Raw genomic sequence first — 19,253 nt, forward strand, 5'->3', positions numbered from 1 at the left:
TGATAGACTTGTAAACCTTCTGTTGAAAAATGACAACACTTACGACGAAACACTTTCTACGAAACAGAATGTTGTTTTTACGAAACGACTGATTACGAAACAGATTTTGTTTCGTCAAAGTAGTTTGGTGAAACAGATTTCTGATTCGTCAAAGGGACCTTTGGCGAAACAACCTTTGATTCGTCGAAGGGACCTTTGGCGAAATGCTTTAGATTCGTCGAAGGGATCTTTGGCGAAACACTTTTCTGTTTCGTCGAAGATACCTTTGGTGAAATGCTTTAGATTCGACGAAGGGATCTTTGGCGAAACACTTTTCTGTTTCGTCGAAGATACCTTTGGCGAAATGCTTTTCTGTTTCGTTGACTTTTGTTTCGTCGGAAGTTTGATTCGTGGAGGTCTGATTCGTCAAAAAGGTTGTCAGGGGTTGGTAAAGTAGGTGAATTGTTTATACCTAAGCTGTCAACTCACACGACTTTCAACCCATGCTTTTACCAACTTAAGGTATGGTGGATAAAAGAGTATACTACTACAATTTTCAAAGCAAGATAACCTTATCAGTTAGATTAAAAAGTGAGTTTGTCAAGAACACTTTGAATACTTTATGAAGATATGAAGAACACAAGAACAAACCGGTGAACTTGATAATTTCCGAACACAAATTTTTGTCTAAAACTTTCAACAAAAACCAACAGTTTGCATGTAAACACTTAAACAAGCATGGTTTTCGGTAAAACTCTTAACAAACAAACAACATCCACTGTTTTTAAGGCCCTTTTTCCAGAAAATACTTAGTTTTAAGAACAAATTTCTGTGAAAAACACACAAACACTTGACAACCAACCGAACTATGTTTGATTTTAAACAAGGATAAGAGCCACCGCTCTGATACCACTTGTAGGTCCCGTTTTTCCGGTGGATCGATAACGAAAACCTTATCCTTGTTTATCACAAACACGGTAACGGGTGCGGAATCCCCGTAACGGTGCAAACCAAACAAAGTGTAAAACAAGAACACGCGTAACCAAAAGATTCAATATCTATGGATTAGGGATGAGTACAACCTGAAACATATACAAACAATGTTTACAGAGTTTCACTAAGTCTCACAGGTCTCTCATACTTTCACACAGAAACTGAGAGGGGTATTTATACTAGACACAGACCAGACTACGACGAAACGCATAAAGGCACGACGAAACCCTAAAGTCGACGAAACACATTCTGTTTCGTCGACATACATATGAATCATTCTTGTTTCGTCGAGTGTGTTGAAGCCCAAGAATTAGTCAAAGCCCACTTCAAGTTTCACGGCCCAAACATAAAGAATTGGCCCAGATCATGTTTCTGTTATAAACTTTCACCAATTTCACCAATTTCATGCATGAGACAAATGTTGTGACATCACCATGACATCACAATGATGATGTCATGGTGATGTGTAAACGGGACTTTGCTTGCGGCGCTCCGTGCTTCGCGTGTCGAACTCTGGGGCGCACGACGGAGGAATGTCGTGACGTCGGGCTTGAGCCGGACCTAACCGAGTCGAAACCAAGTCGAACCGAGCCGAGTCGAACCGAGCCGACTCGCGTCCACATAAAGTGTATCAACATATAATTATTTTTATTAATAATATAATAGTTGTTGCGTGTTATTCTTTATAGATTAAAATGATTGATAATATTTTTATTAGATCCAATATATGATTGGATTTATTAATTGAAAATTGCTTGAATCCCCTACTTCATGTTGGTTCGGTAAATTACCGAATTAACCAAATTGTGATTTAGGTTTACTAATTCGATTATGAACAATTTGGTTAATTCACTTATCGGTGAATTAATTGAACTATTTTCTCCGACAATTGAATTAAGCAAACTGTTTGTAATCAAATCATGTTGGTTATGAAAATCTAAAAACCGAAATATGGTCACAAATTTGGTTTTAGCTCAAACCGAACCAAATATGATATTATGGTATCATACGACAAGGGAGATATGAAACTATCCCTCTCTTGCATTAGGGATTGCAGAAGCATCCTCAGAAGCCCTGTCCTTAGATCCGATGCTTGAAAATACTCATAATCATTTCTTTTACATTTGAATTTTTACAAGTTTTTTCCTTGATTTTTGATCAAGACCCCAATTATGGTTACAAAACATAAATATTTGATTGTTTTTTTAACATTTGCAAATTGATAGTTATTTCATTGCAACAAAAAATCTATTTGTTTATGCCACATGCTACTACTACATTATTGGTGTGTAAGTTGTTTCTTCTCTTTGTTGATTCACAAATGGGTAGATTTCATTTTAAATTTAGGTAACGCCTCTTACCCAGGTTTGAACCATTTTTTGGTATATGTAGTGATTATTTGCCACTTATTCATTATAACAAGTCGAAGCACGATATTCAATTTTCTTGATGGCGCTGAAGAAAATTAATCTGTCAAGCGTGCTAATTGATGTTGACATTAACTCAAAATGACATTTTACTGCAAAAATACTCGTTTCTTTTCAAAATTATTATCATTTTACTTCGAATATTGATAAAAAAGAATCGATTGAATACATCTCTTATGCTTATTTTGTGTTGAATTTGAATAAGACTGCGAATCCAAGGTTCTTTTCTTATATACATGCATGTGTCTCTCTAAGTCCGCAAATTTTATAACAAATAGGGCAAGATACCTAAGGAATACAGTACTGTTTGCGATGATAACATAATCCTTCTCACTTTGAAAGCCAATATATAATAAGAAACAACGTACAAGCCGCTATGACAGCTGATAGGATGAGAGTATCCCTTGATTTCTTCCTTCTAATAGAGCCTGCAAACAAAATTTATTCAATCATTTTGCAAATCTGATTAGCAGAGTGTAACAAAACTAAAAAGTAAAAGAGTGGTACCAATTAGGCCACGAACGATAGGGAACTTGTCACTCAGTTGTTTAACTTTCCCTTGAACGTCACCAAACATGGCCCTCTGAGACCCCAAGGCTGCTCTAGTTGTTTGAGCCTGAGTTATCACATCATCCATCTGCAGAATACCGAATATGTTCAAGTTTTCTGGTAATTTTAAACATGCCCTCACGAAAACTAGAGAGCTTACAGACCGACTTTCATGGGCACATGGCCCTACCAGCATTTAAAGAAGAGTAAAATGCCATTTTCTTCCTTGAGGTTTTGCCAGTTTTGCGACTTTCATCCAAAGTTTTGTTTTTTCACATATGGATCCAAAAGGTTTGAAATATTGCCATTTACATCCAGCTCGTTAACTCCATCCATTTTTCTCCGTTAAGTCACGGGTATTTCTGTCTTTTTGTTAACTTAAAGGGCAATTCAGTCTTTTTCACTTTATGTATAAAGACCGAATTGCCTTTTAAGTTAACAAAAATAATGAAAATACCCATGACTTAACGTAGAAAAATGGATGGAGTTAACGAGCCGGATGAAAATGGCAAGATTTCAAACCTTTTGGATCCAGATGCGGAAAAACAAACCTTTGGACTAAAGTCGCAAAACTGGGCAAACTTCAGGAACGACAATAGCATTTTACTCTTTTAAGAATGATGTGGAATTTAAATTAAAAACTTACATGTGCTATGCTTCCATGGATAGCAACTCGCTCCCTTAGTATCTGCATTCTTGGGCTTCCAGATGCCTGCATACGGTCAAGATTATAATACGTTTTCTGAATGATAATGTCAATATATATTAACGAGGGGGTTTAGGAGTTCTTTTCACACCTTGTACTCACTGATATCATCTCTTACAGAACTTAGGAGCTCAGCATGCTCTGTCATCGCGCTTATGTTTCCTTTGATTCGTCTGAATTCCTAAAGAGATGTGAAGGGAAGCAAATTCCAATTGTAAATACAAAATGATAATAAAACAGCAATGGATATACTGTGTATAAAGCTTTTTGTTTCCACATGGTATATTCTGTTCAAAGCTGATTACTTCTACATATCATTCCGATTAAATTAGCAATCTAATAGCTACTATCTCTCCTATTTAACATTACGTTCCTGCTTCAATCGAATGCGTCACCATATTCAGATCCTCAACTTTCTATAATATTTATAAGGGTGTGCCTATTGGCACACTAAAGTGCCTATTGGCACACCAAACCCTAGCAAATCAGGGATTATGCAGCGTATAGAGTTACCCCTATACGCTGCGTATTGACCAATACGCAGCGTAGATAAACCCTATATCTCAGTGCCTGATAACCAATCATTGCACAGAAAACAAGGTGTATATACGCTGCGTAGTGGTCAATACGCAACGTATATAAAACAACTGCAAATCTGGGGTCATTTTGGTAGGTTAGAAGTGTCAAATTTTTGCCAGGTTTATATACGCTGCGTATAGGTCAATACGCAGCGTATATAAAACAGCTGCAAATTTGGGGTCTTTTTGGTAGGTTGAAGTGTCAAAAAATTTTCCAGGTTTATATACTTTTTTTTTGGCGTAACTTTTTCAAAGTATGGTTATTATTATTATTAACGTAACTTTTTTTTAGCGTTTCATGTCTCTAAATGATTTGAAGAATTGGGTACAAGAAACGGGAAAGAAGTATGGTTACGTAATTGTTACCCGCCGATCAAAAAATATACGTTGCGTATTGACCTATTTGGTCATTTTATGAAACTCATACTTCAGGGACTAATATGGTCATTATTGAAACTATTTTAACTGAATGGTTTAGCCAAGTTAACTTTCATATAAAGATTTCTTCTTTAAACACTAACTCAGTTAGCATAGTTAAAACTGAACAGTACAGGGACCATTTGTGTCAATTTTCAAAACTTCAGGGACCGTTTGTGTCAATTTTCGAAACTTCAGGGACCATTTGTGTCAATTTTTGAAACTTCAGGGACCCTTTGTGTCAATTTTCGAAACTTCAGGGACTATTTTATAAAATTTGAAACTTCAGGGAACAAAGTGTAAATATATAAAAAAATCGGTAAAAAGGGGGTCTTCTTTAAAGAACCGGCCCTTGTAAGGATCGAACTCGTGACCTCTCGTTTAGAACCGCAACGCCTTAACCAGTTTATCCTCCTACTAGGAGCTGTTAGAAGATGAAACTTAATTCCTTATATACACTAGTTAGGTTATACGCTGCGTATTGAAACCTCGGGCGGGGGAGGGGGCTGCGCAGGGTCCACAGCCTGATTTGGCCGACGAGGATGAAACTCGAACGACGACAGAAACTCGATCAGTATCTCCCTGTAGCTCGGCGTAAACGCTAGCTCAAACAGTCGATCCCACGGTGAATCACGGGGAACAAACTCCCGCGCCCAATCTTCAGCCGCGAGCTCCCGGAGGGTTTTCCAAGAAACCGCAAAATGGGCACCGACGTGCATCTTCCGAAGCTTGTCGCAACGGAGAGCAGCATCGGAATCCGGAGGAAACTCCAAATACGGGTGATTCAGGAGAGGATCCACCGGTGGACGCTTCTATTTCTGCGACTGCGGCTGCTCCGGAATAATGTCTTCTATTTCCATTTCATCATCCATCTTTCTCGTCCTGAAACAGCAAAAAATTTATTAGATAAAATTCTGTTTTTTGTTAAAGTGATTTGATATAATGTGTAACAGATCGAAGTTTTTTTAAACAGAAAACTGTTTTTTTAAACAGAATTTTTTTAAACAGATTTATTTTTTGCAAATGCGGCCGCAAACGGCTGTGAAATCTTAGTTTCGACGCTCATTAGGGACCTACGCGCCTTACGGGAAGACTTCGACTAAATAATTAAAAAAAAATTATGTTTAAAAAAATAAATCTGTTTAAAAAAATTCTGTTTAAAAAATTCTGTTTAAAAAAACAGTTTTCTGTTTAAAAAAAAATTGGATCTGTTACACATTATATCAAATCACTTTAACAAAAAACCGTTAAAGTCTATGACCATTGCAGTTGACAGAACCATTGTAGTGCATTAAATGTGTAGCTTATGAAGCCTTCAAGGTTAGTTTACACAGGAATCATATGCATTAAACAGTTTTCTGTTTAAAAAAACTTCGATCTGTTACACATCATATGCATTAAATGGTTCTGTCCAAGGTTTAAAAGAACGGAAACGCTTTTCGAGGCGTTTTCCCTCCGCCTCACGAGGCGTATGCCTCGAGGCAGAATGAGGCGTAAGTTCGAGGCGGTATTAATAAATAAATATAAAAAAATATATATATTATAAAAAAATACTAAACATCAGATTCAACAATTTAAACATATCACAAAAGACACAAGTAGTCTAAAACATAACCAATAAATTATCGCTAATCACTAATCATCATAACAATAAACAGTAGCAATAAATTATTAAACAAAGTAGCGATTCAGCAATAAAGATTAAAACTGAGGCGTACGTTTAATTAGAACAGGTGAGGCGCCGCCTCAGATAAAATGGAACGGAACGGAACGAAACGGACGCCTCACCACACTGAGGCGTACGTTTAATTAGAACAGGTGAGGCGCCGCCTCAGGAACGTTTTTGTACCGAACCGCCTCGAGGCGTACGCCTTGGACGTTTTTTAAAACCATGGTTCTGTCAACTGCAATGACCATTGCACGACCATTGCTACTATCAAATCACTATTTTCTGTTGGGACCTTCAGCAATTCTAATATGTAGTCTAATATAATCATGGAACCATTACAGTTGACACAAATAGCATTACACATTACACAGGAATCAAACTGCATTACACATTATACAGGTTTCAAATAGCATTACCCATTACACTAATCAATGCTTAACCAAACCCTAATTTACGAAAGTTCAATCACTAACCAAACCCTAATTTACCTAAAAAACATCTAATTTACAGATAAAATACAAAAAAAAAAATCAAAATTACTTAAATAGGTTGAGTAAATACCTGTTTTATACTTCGAATTCGTGTCGTATACCGTCGATTTTGTCAGTCGCCTTCGTATGCTCTCTTGTGTGTGTGTTTTGAGATTTGGGGAAGAACAGAGCTGCGTAGGGGTTTCTCTGATTTAAATCAGAACCTTTACGCAACTTAGAGAACCCTATGAAGCGTATAAAAATAATAATTTTACCATTTTACCCTTGTGTTTGGAGCAATATGGAGCTGATTATAAGGGTAAAAAGGTCATTTACAAACCTTATATAAGCTGCGTATGGTTCTCTACGATGCGTGTTGTTGTTGTTGTTGTTGTTGTTGTTGTTGTTGTTGTTGTTGATCCATAAGCAGCGTATATAAAGGTGGTAGATGACCTTTTTACCCTTATAATCAGCCTCGTATTGCCCCAAACACAAGGGTAAAATGGTAATTTAACATATATAGGTTTTGAAAATTTGATTTGGGGGGAAACTGTTCGCCTTTTACATACGCTGCGTATGGATTAATACGCTGCCTGGTAGTGTAACTATTTTACCATTTTGCCCTTGTTTTGTGGCAATACGCAGCCAAAAACAGGGGCTGTTTTGTCATTTGAATCTCATACGTTGCGTCGGGATCCCTACGCAGCGTATATAAAGCTACATTTTTTTTGTGTTTTCCTTTGTTTAAATTTATAGAAAACAATATTATTTGATAAATAATACAAATATAATTTAAAAAAGCTAAAAATAATACAAAAATTATGAATTATAAAAATAAAAAATGATACAAACTTTATAAATTAAAAAATTTCTACAATTTACAAAAATACAAGTTTCCGCTTAATCTTCGATAACATTTAAACTCGGTTCTCTATCTTTGTCTGAGTCTGATTTAGGATTGATTAACTCGTAGTAGTGCTGTAACCGCGGTCTATACATTTCTTTCCACCGTTTCGCAGCTATTGATCGATGTGTCGACCACAACGGGGTCACTAAAGGCATGGGGTAGTCTCCTTCCAACTTAGCATGTATGAAGTGTCCCCCGTCAACATGTACGAGCATTATCGCTTGAGGTCGTGGATCTAGTGGGGCATCCGTTAATGGGAAGATGGTAGAGCTCCATTCGATGCTTAGCACGTGGAGGACAATATTATACCTTTGCGCTACGAGAAGCCCTACGTGGGGCATTTCCATCCAGTTTAATCGCACCCTTTCACTGAATGCCATTCGATGCTGCTACGTATTCGTTTAAAGTCTCCTTTGTTATATGTTTCGAATACATGCTTCCAACGCTGCTTGTTATGGTCAATCTCCAGTAGTAAATCACTTCGAATACGGAGCCATGCGTGTTCCATAAAACCTAACCCGACAGCCACAGACCTGTACCCACAATGACCGTCTAGGGTCACATCTTGTATACGCGATATGTAAGAGTGAAACTCTGATGGAATTTGATTCTTAAACCTCTTAATGCTTAACAAGTGCTCGTCCCCCTTCATTAATGGAAAACCCTGATCATCCCGCGTCTCCTTCTTTTTAGAACTCGTTGAACTGTTTCGTTGCATTTTAGGTTTTTCAGACTTCACAACCGAACCAGTTCCACGAGAGCCCTCTGACGGTACGTATGAGCTGTGTCGGGGTAAATCGTACCTATGTTTGGGGGAAGCGGTATATACGTTGTTGTCCTCGCCATAGGAGCTGTATCTCACAGCTTCGTCTAACCTCACAGCTTCATCTAGCCTTTCTTGTACTTTCTTTGATGTAGGCCGACCGCGAGTATTTTGTTGGACGATCGGTGGTTTCTTGGTTGACGATTTCGGGGTGAAGACCGCTTTTATCTCTAAAAGCATACTCTTTTGCTGAACGGGGGACTGCGCCTCTAAATGTTGTCGCACATTATTGAGCTCTGCTACAATATCGACTTCCTCGTCTACCAGTTTACACGGGAGCAAGTCAAGCATATGCCAGAATACATCTATGTCGTCGAGTTGTATCATACGCCCTGCACAGTTAAGTTAATACGGTGTGAGAAACAGCTAAATCGTACAAAATAACAAAAGGTTTGTGGTTTTAATATTTTTTACCTGTACGTTTGTAGTTTTCCAGTCTACAAGCACACGGCAATCCACAGCTAAGCCACATATGGCAACTACATGATGCGTTAAGTTTCCGCAACACCTCCAGCTTCCTCATTAGCTCTTTTGCTAGCAAATCAAGTGTTTCATGGGAAACCTTTCCACGTAGGTTGTCCAATAGCGGGTGTCTATGGTGGTTCACCGTTTTTTCGATGCTCTCAGTGAAACTTTTTTGTATTTCATCGTACTGAGTTTCAACTATATCAATGACGCATCTTGCTATTCGCACCAATGAACTCCGACGCGTAATGTATCTTTTTAAATTTGCGTGCTGGCTCTCAACTCTGTTGGTGGTGCGCTGACCAAAGTTGCGACACTTATCGATCCACGCATAAACGAACATTTCTTTATAGTCTTTGAGCCAGTTTTCGTAGACGTAATCATAGACACCTGCAAAAATAGAATAATGAAATGTAAAAGCGTGTGTAAAATATAATAGATTGGGTGAGTCGTTTGTTGAAGGAACACTTACTTTCTCGGTTGTCAACCACGAGTCGGTTATACATTTTCTCCAAGTTGTACTTGTACATGGGCTCTGAAGTAGATTCGCACACTCTCCGCTAGTACGTCATAAATTTCCCCCAATCTTCTTTATCGAACCCTTTCTTGCACTGTCTAACTATATTTTGTTCGATGTGAAACTGGCATAGAAGCCTGGTTGCGTTTGGGAATACTTTAAAACACGCGTTAATTAGGGCAAGCTCCCTATCCGTGACTATCACACGCGGCATCATACATTCATGCAAGATTGACTTGATCCGTTCAAGCACCCACACGTAGTTACCCATTCGTTCTTTACAAATAACGGCATTTGCGATACAAAAAGACTTCCCAGTCGACGTCACACCCACAACCTAGACAAATGGCATGTTGTAGAGGTTTGTTTTGTAGGTCGCGTCGATCAACATCACGTGCGGAAATGCACGCCACATAGTGATTGAATAAGGATGAACAAAGAAAATCTCTGTTACGACATCTGTTTTGGGTTCCTGTCGGGTGTCGTAAATGAATCGGTGGTCATGCAGTAGGCTTTCCAGTGCCTGCATAGGAGTCTTTCCGTCCATTAGTGTCGCTCTAATTTTTTGTACTGCATTTTGCACGTCTTTCTGAACATGCAGGCTGTCAGGGAACTGCTTTCTTAGGGTTTGAAATATGATACGTGGCTCCATGTTTTGAGCAGTTAGCTGCTCCACTAGCTTGTATTCGGCTTCAGTAAATCTTCGCACAAAAGCGTGGCCCAACAGACTCGTCGTAGGTTCGTGGTTATGGTTCACGTTGTCCACTTTTAACTCCCACGTGTCATTCGTCACGTCCCGGATGGCGAGTAATGAAAATGGGCAACCGATTTTTTTGCTACCAGCTTTCCTAACTATTGCTTTACTACGGTGCTCACCACTACGGTCGCACACAAGCCATACCATCCCAGTATTACCGCCAATATTTTTTGATCGGCGGGTAACAATTACGTAACCATACTCCTTCCTGTTTCTTGTATCCAATTCTTCAAATCAGTTAGAGACATGAAACGCTAAAAAAAAGTTACGTTAATAATAATAATAATAATAATAATAATAATAATAATAATAATAATAATAATAATAATAATAATAATAATAAAAATAAAAATAAAAATAATAATAATAATAATAATAATAATAATAATAATTATAATATAATTGAAACTCATACTTCAGGGACTAATATGGTCATTATTGAAACTATTTTAACTGAATGGTTTAACCAGGTTAACTTTCATATAAAGATTTATTCTTTAAACACTAACTCAGTTAGCATACTTAACTGAACAATATAGGGACCATTTGTGTCAATTTTCGAAACTTCAGGGACCATTTGTGTCAATTTTTGAAACTTCAAGGACCATTTGTGTCAATTTTCGAAACTTCAAGGACCGTTTGTGTCAATTTTTGAAACTTCAGGGACTATTTTTGTAAAATTTGAAACTTTAGGGACCAAAGTGTAAATATATAAAAAATCGGTAAAAAGCGGGTCTTCTTTAAAGAAGAAGACCCTTGTAAGGATCGAACTCATGACCTCTCGTTTAGAACCGCAACGCCTTAACCAGTTTATCGTCCTACTAGGAGATGTTAGAAGATGAAACTTAATTCCTTATATACACTAGTTAGGATTAATATAATTATTAATTAAATTCAGAAAACAAAAAGGGTTTTAAAGCCAAACGAACCGGACAAGGACGGGACTCGAACCCGCGCCTTCCCGCAAAGAAAACAGCACACAAACCAACTGGGCTACCAGTTGGGATGTGTTAAAATATGAATTTTTATTATATTAAATTATTTAGATAAACTTATTTATTGTTATTTTAACCACTTTAATTCATTTTATTTATTTAAAATGATTCCAAGGCCATAATAATTATTTTAAATCAGTGATATTCAAGTTAAATAATTAAATTGAAATATAGTTTTTAACAATAATAATAATAATTATAATTATAATATTTTAACAACAACAACAATAATTATAGTTATAGTATTTTAACAATAACAATAATAATAATAATAATTATAATTATAATATTTTTAACAATAACAATAATAATTATAATTATAATTATAATTATAATATTTTTAACAATTATAATAATTGTTATTTTAATGTGATACCTCATTTATTTGAAACGGATTGCCCGGGGTAGATGGTTTATAAAGTGATGTGTTACGGGGCTCATAACCATATCCACCATGTTCTTCGTATCCACCGTAGCCTCCGTATCCACCGTATCCACCTTCACCCCCAGATCTATCGTCTCAACTGTACCCACCTTCACCCCGTATCCACTGTAACCACCTTCACCCCCATATCTATGGTATCCACTGTATCCACCTTCACCCCCGTATCCACTGTATCCACCTTCACCCCCGTATCCACCTTCACCACCGTATCCACTGTAACTTCCGTATCCACCTTCATCCCCGTATACCTCGTAACCCGAATACGATTGCTGCGTCGGGTAATATGGTTCATCAACAGGTGCATTCTCAGCACCATATCCACTTTGTTGCATGTACGGAGATTCATACCCGTATCCGTAATCTGGATACACTTGATGCGCCAGGTAATTTGGTTCATCAAAAGGTGGAGTGGGAGTCTTGTTCAAGTCTGACAACTATGTTTTTTGATCAACAGGGACTCCAGACACAACCTCCTCCTCCTCATTGGCAGCATTTGCTCCCCATGTGTCGTTAGAATAGCGATTACCGAAATAATTATCGTTCCAAAATGATGACATTTTAACAAGATTAAATAAAAAACAGAACAAATGATTTGGTTTAGTGTGTAAATTGTTTACTGAAGAAGAAGATGAAAAAGAAAGAGGAGATGAACTCGAATTGTGAACAGATATGAATGGATGGATAAATAGACTTTCATGTGACACTTCAATAGGCAGCGTATTGCTCTCTACTCCCCCTATTACTTTATTCACGTGCCTGGACAACATCGTATCGGTGTCAAATCAGTCTGACATACGCTGCGTATTGACCACTACGCAGCGGTATTGATCAATACGCACCCTATGTCAGACTGATTTGACATGGTACTAGGTTTGACTGCCTGGTCGTGTACCTACCCCTAAGTGTGCAGATAGCCTGCCATGGTGTGCAAATAGTGAGAGCCTATTTATAATTAAGTTCTCCATCTGTTTAGTGGTTGTATATAAGGTTTCAAAGTAGGGTTTGTTTTTTGTTTCTTGTTTAATCGGATGGGTTTGTTTTATATGTGGTGTAATCACTATGAGTTGGATTGCGATTTATGAATTATGAGGGTTTCTGGGATTTGCTTATTATAACTAGTTATGCTTTCTGAAATAACCAGAATCAAATAATCAGTTGTAGCAATTAGAAAAATGAAATGCAGGAGATAGTGTTTGGATTTGCTTCTGCTGTAGCACAAGACTCAGATAATCAGTGTTGTCATTGTTTGGAAATTCTGATTATTTAATAACTTTAGAGGTCAAATGATAATAATCAGGTAATCAGTTTGAATAAATAACTCTGAAACTGGATACTCAAAACTGATAATTTCACCCTCAAATATATACTCATAATCAATTTGCCTTCATGTAAACACTCAAACCTGACATCTGTTGTATCAATACACAATAATCAGATAGAGTTCTTATAAGTTATAAGAAATCAGTCAATCACAAACACTGGAGACTTAAGTAACATTACTCGCTCTGGAACTATGGAACATGGGCCTAATTCGAATACTTAGTCAATCTGGGCCTAGATGACAGTCTCCAGAGAATTTTGATTATCCACGGTACCTAATTATTAGATATTGGGTTGCATTTCACTTTTATATAGGTGATGCCCCAAATTTGTTAGCCTATATGATTGTTGATGCGTATATGTATCTGGGCCTAGTGCAGTAGTTCTTATCCCCTAAAGAAAACATAATGGACTAGCTAACTAGACACAATTATACTATCTGCAGATTCTCATAGTCATAGATAAGCATATGATCAAATAAATGATCAGAAAACTTGATTGATGAGAACAACAGAATGTGGAATTTTACTACAAGTAAACTTGCAACAAGAAAATCAGGCAAGTTAACAAGCAAGCAGATTAAGATACCATACACAGTATGTACCATTCACATACATAACAGAAAGATATAGAACTATACGTATGCAGTGAATCATAACACATAAACTCAAAAAACTAAACAAAGTATAAGTAAGAACCTGGCTAAACTCATGAAGTATATCCCTGTGCCTCGCCAACTTTTGCGTAACAGAAGTAGTAGGTGCTGCAGACGCAGCACATCGACTCATGGAATCATTCACATCCAGCAACTTCTCAAGTAACGACTGTATTTCCATCTCCATCGACTTCCATGAACGGTTGGAGCCCATACTTGGTGTATCAGGATCAGCAAAACCTAGTCCCACAAGCATAACTAACCATCAGCAAGTATGTACCCAAACAAAATCATCCTCTTCAATATCATCAATAAGCACTTATATCACAATAATATAACTCATCACTTTCCACTTCTATAGCTCTATCCGTAACTCACTATTCCACCACGATACAGTGCAAGCACCAAGCAATCTATACAATGAAATCAAATGCATAGTTTTGTCTAATACTTAGGTTTTAACTCATCTATGAGTGTTACACTTGGTACATTATGTTAAGTTCTATCATCAAAGCAAATCAAATACTTCGATCACCAAACCGATACGTTTTCTCGAACGGATTCATGAATGTGATACGTAAGTAGATCAGAAACATATAAATAGCATCCAGAATTCCAGATGATCCGAAATTAGCCCGTCAAGAGTTCTAGGGTTTTAAAATTTACGTAAGTAGATCAGAAACACATAATCAGCATTCAAAATGATCCGAAATTAGTCCGTTAAGAGTTCTAGGGTTTCAAATTTGAAAATGTGATTCGTTACAAACAAGATCTAGAAATTCAACAGAATATGATAACATGTATATGTAGAGAGAGAGAGAAATTAGGGTTTACGAACCTCCTTGAGTGACGCGAGCACCGAGCTTTGCGTAAGAAGAGAGTTTGACATCGAGATCGCCTTCGATCTTACGAGCTTCTTTCCTCAGTTCTTCCCAACCCGATTCCTGATCCATCAAAGCTTACAATTCTACTCGGATCCGATCTGATTTGTGATTGCTATTGTGTTCGTTAGGTGAATTTGCAGTCGAAATAGAAATGAAAATGGAAGCTACACAGTGGTGCTTTGCTACTGGTAGAGGATGTGATGTAGTTTGGGGATGAATGACACCAAAATAGTATCACTAGGAGTCTTGACTGGTATAAAGTTGTATTTTTTTATTTATTTTTTTTTTTGTATGAAACGTGATAATAATTTTTATATATACAATTGTTATTTTGTTTAATTTTTGTATATGTAATAAGATATCCAAAACTTTTTGAAGGCTAAAATGAGTTCTAGAATCAGAGTCGTTTCATAAGATATACACAACTAGACTATCGGGTGTGGTGTGCTTGGTGGCATGGATGAAATGGCAAGAGCTCCACGGCGTGGCGCAGTGTCCCCTATGGGTGTGGCAATGGCGTGCAATAGTGGATTCCAGGAGTTCCATTGTGATGAGGGTTGGCGTGGAAGTAAGGTGTGTGGTGTGGAGGCCAACCATTGGGTGAGGCAATTTGGATGTTTTATCAAGTCTTGTAAGGTTAATAGGTTCAACAAAGATTCACCAATCATTTACAATGGCGTATCGTTTATTGAACCTTGTTCTCGTATTACCCATCGCAACCACAACCGTTGAAAGATGTTTCTCAGCAATAATGAAGAACATGTAGACAGACTTGCATAATCCGATTGGCGAAGAGAACTTAAGTGATAGTTGTATATGTTATATAGAGAAAGACTTGCTTAAGAAATCCGGTATACCGGTTTGAACTGTTATACTGGTACCGGCTCAGGTCTATTTTTGGGTTAGGATTTTACTTTTTATCGGCTCATCTTCATGTTTACTCTCAACTTTAACCTAACGACTTTTAATATTTTATTTCCATCAATCAAAATTCAAAACTTGCTTTGTGACAACTCGTAGTTTCAACGGTCCTTATCCTGGTTCTTGTCCACACCTTGGTATTTGATATGTCTAATTTTACTTGAAAGGTTGCGAGTTTAATTGTGTAAAGTGTGAATGGTTTTAGTTATAAGCATGCTGTTATTTGTATCTGAGATTTAAGATTTTGAATGCTTAACTGTTTCACTCCGAGGTTCATCTTTCCAACCGTTCCGACTTTTAACACCCTTCCGAGTTTTTCAATAGTCTGGTTCTTTAAACTGTGTTAATGTCCGAGTTTTGAACTGAGTGATGTTCCGAGTTATTCTTGAATCTCTCAAATGTTCCGAGTTTTAAACTTAGTGAAGATGTTCCGAGTTTTTAAACTCCGAGTTTTAGAACTGCTTATTAGGTCCGAGTTTCCATAACCCTTTGTGGGTCCGAGTTTTAAAACTTCATTGTAGTCAGAGTTTCATTTTAAGGTGTCTGAGTTTTTAATTTGTCCAAGTTTAGAACTCTTTCTTTCTTGGTTCAAGTTTAAAACTTTCTTTCTTGGTCCAAGTTTAAAAACTCTTTCTTTCTTGGTCCAAGTTTAAAACTCTTTCTTAGTTGTCCGAGTTTTAAACTCTTTCTTGGTCCAAGTTTAAAACTCTTTCTTAGTTGTCCGAGTTTTAAACTCTTTCTTGGTCCAAGTTTCTTTCTTAGTTGTCCGAGTTTTAAACTCTTTCTTGGTCCAAGTTTAAAACTCTTTCTTAGTTGTCCAAGTTTAAAACTCTTTCTTGGTCCGAGTATAAGGTATTTTGGTGCGAGTTTTGGTAAAATTCGGTTCCGAGTTATTCAAAACCAACTTTCAAAACCAATTTTGCTTGTTCCGTATTTCTTTGTACTCTAAGTATTGTTCCGATGATCTAATTCGAGGCTTCAAGAGCTTTCGGGTTTTACGAGTTCCGAATTTTCTAGAATTCCGGGTTACCTGGGGTACCGGATTTTTAGCTAAATTTAGAAGTTTGTGCTGTTCGGAAGTTTCGAGGTGTGCATGTTACGAGTTTTTCTAGTTATTCCGGGTTACCTGGGGTACCGGATAACTAACTAAGAGTCAGAATTATGCGTAGTTTGGAAACTTGAAGTCGGTTTCGGATTATCGAAAAGTTTTATGGTACTTATGTTGTCCGGATCAAGTGAGGAGGTGAAGAGAATAAGACTTGCTTGGATTTTTTTTTTTTTTGTATTATTTACAAAGATAAAGGGGGAGTAAAAATTTTGAAATTCCTGTTTTCTTTGTACACCAAAAGCTCGTGGTGCTACATCGAAACAAGTTCATGTTTACTATCTTTGAGATTAACTTAGTGTTAATCTTACCGGTGGCGAAGTGTTTATAACATGAAGCAAGTTAGAGCTAGTGTATGATTGAGTTTTGTCAAGTTTGGTCGAGGTTTAACCAAGTGTTAACGTGATGAAGCAAATTGTTCGTTTGGCAACTAGTTGAAGGTCATGCCTTTATCGTATGCCGGTTAGAGTAGAGAAGATTAGTCTTCTTGGTACCTCTTCCAAGTTGGTGACTGATCGGATTCTCGAAATAGGGGTTCTTACATTGAAGGGGAGATCAGAGACGAAAGTCAACGGGTAATTGATGGATTTTGTGAAGATACAAGATTGGATCTTGAAGATTCGAGATGAAATTATCTCAGACACTCAGTTGAAGACCTTGATCAAGATGGTGGATGTACATTTTCAAAGTCTGGTTTGTTATTAACTTATCGAACCAAACTTCATGTCTTTGCGGAATTTGAAGTGTTTGATGTTAGGCATTGGAAATCTGACGTTTCGTTCTTCTACCGGTTAAGTTTGAAGATTAATGTATCGAGCGATATTCTTACATGTGGTTGTAGGTCGGTTCGCGTTAACTTGATTCGGGAGTAGTTTGAGGGGGAGGATCTGCAGTGTTTGATGTCGGATTCTTCGGGTTTCTCAAAGCGGCCATTTAAGTGATCGTCAGCAAGTCTTTAATTAGAAGGGTTGAAGATCGCTGTGCTCTACCTAAAAGATCAAGTCTCAGCTAAAGTTGAAAGCATGCATGATATCATCAGTCAAGGGGGAGTCTATAAGTGCAGTATCCGGTGATTGAAGATTATCGATGCCACACAGAACTGATGCAACAGTTAAGGAGGAGACTGTAGGGGGAGACTGTAAGTGCAGTTCCTGCCGGGTAACTGTCGCTTATCGGTGCTGTGTCAACCAAAGCAGAAGTCCAAGTTAAAGTCAATGATAATGAAGATTATTAATTGCTGAAGGCATTCCGGACGACTTTCTAGTATTTCGGATTATTGTATTGTTTTGTATCCCGGACAATGTGTTTTGTCCGGGTTTAGTCCCTAGCCTATATATATTATCAATCACTATTTCAGTCCATGTGATTTCACTTTGGTAACCATTTCAGTCCAGTCTCCTAACACCGTCTATTTTACCGTTAAGTTCTTAATGAAATACCTAAATTACCCTTGTGTTAATTAAATAACAAAACCATGGAAATTTAAAAGATTGTATTCTAGGACCCACTTGTTAAAACACAACCCCACGCTACCCCACCTCACCCCACTCCATCCCTGCTCTCATTTCCGGCAAAAGTTTCCGGTCATCTTCTCCGGCATCACAACCCCACCCTCTTAATGTCCACGACCCATTACCCACCCCAGTTAATATCTTTCTAGCAGCATCAGTTAACATAATAACTTTGAAAAATAATTCTTATCTGGACATTTAAATTAAAATTTTGGAACCATATACGTAAAAATAGTGCCAGACTTCTCCTTCTACTCCTTTCATCTTGTCAAGTGATTTATCCTAATCACTTATATCTGATTCCGATTCATCATCAGACGACTCATAGTCCTCAATGATTGGAGGACTTTGTTTCGTAGATGTTGAAGTTTCTGGTTGCTCAGATGATGTTCTTGAAGAACTGTCCGGTTTGAAGCCTGGGCCAGTAGTAACTTCCTGATAATCAAGAGGCACACTGGGTTCATACCGAGGCATATCTTCTTCATCAAGCATATGAGTATAATTATGTCTTAAAGGGGGCGGACACTTCTTATACCCTACGCCTGTCTTGTTTCCTCTCAGTTGTTGAACGTCAATGATGTGATGGAGCACAAATCGGGAGTTAGAATAACTCTCCAACTTGAGCTTGATTGCATCATGCTCGCATTTGGCAATGGCTAGTTCCTTTTTGGTTTCCTCAACGATGTTAATGTAATCGTTAATACTAACTTGTTCATGATAAACAACTTTGTTCACTTTGGAAACACTTTTCTTTAAGGTTTCAATTACAGATTTAAATTCCTTTTCGTTTCTAACCAGAGCCATATTTGCCTCTTTGCACTTAGACATTTCAATAACCAAACTTTGATTATGACTATGAAGCTTTTCAGATTCAAGCTTCAAATCTGCACAAGAATTACAAACACTAGGAGCAGGAGTTACAGAATTTACCTGACTCGTAGAGGCTGAGACATTTGCCATAAAGGCAGTTTGAAAAGAAAAAGATCCGTCTTCAGAGAAGAACTTCTCCATTTCTTTAGATGCTACAGGAGCCTTCTTGATCAGAACTGATTTCTGACATTTCAACTCCTCTGCTTCATTTAATAAGTCATCAACATCAGAACTTGCTTCTTCCTTCACATCAGATTCAGAACGATAATCACCCGAAATAGAACTTTCTT

The 19,253-nt window shown here is 37.5% G+C and overlaps 1 protein-coding gene across 4 annotated transcripts; it reads right to left on the reverse strand.

Annotated features, from left to right (window-relative positions):
- Positions 1 to 2,548: 2,548 nt before the first annotated feature.
- LOC110918602 (Golgi SNAP receptor complex member 1-2) lies at positions 2,549 to 14,782 on the reverse strand. 4 transcript variants are annotated; one of them, XM_022162895.2, is made up of 6 exons: positions 14,511 to 14,782; positions 13,716 to 13,912; positions 3,746 to 3,835; positions 3,595 to 3,660; positions 2,907 to 3,036; positions 2,549 to 2,827 (listed from the first exon to the last, which is right to left on the reverse strand). In XM_022162895.2, the coding sequence occupies exons 1-6, from the start codon at positions 14,623 to 14,625 to the stop codon at positions 2,730 to 2,732; spliced, it is 696 nt and encodes a 231-aa protein (XP_022018587.1). In that variant the 5' UTR covers positions 14,626 to 14,782; the 3' UTR covers positions 2,549 to 2,729. The 4 variants fall into 4 exon arrangements, with proteins under 4 accessions (XP_022018587.1, XP_022018588.1, XP_035841761.1 ...); XM_022162896.2 differs by lacking the exon at positions 14,511 to 14,782 and adding an exon at positions 5,138 to 5,531 and having other exon boundaries at positions 13,716 to 13,853; XM_035985868.1 differs by lacking the exons at positions 2,549 to 2,827; positions 2,907 to 3,036; positions 3,595 to 3,660; positions 3,746 to 3,835; positions 14,511 to 14,782 and adding exons at positions 7,615 to 8,850; positions 8,933 to 9,373; positions 9,456 to 10,511 and having other exon boundaries at positions 13,716 to 13,857.
- Between the last annotated feature and the right edge of the window lie 4,471 nt (positions 14,783 to 19,253).

This window comes from Helianthus annuus, chromosome 16 (assembly GCF_002127325.2).
Source record: "Helianthus annuus cultivar XRQ/B chromosome 16, HanXRQr2.0-SUNRISE, whole genome shotgun sequence".
Taxonomy (NCBI): Eukaryota; Viridiplantae; Streptophyta; class Magnoliopsida; order Asterales; family Asteraceae; genus Helianthus; species Helianthus annuus.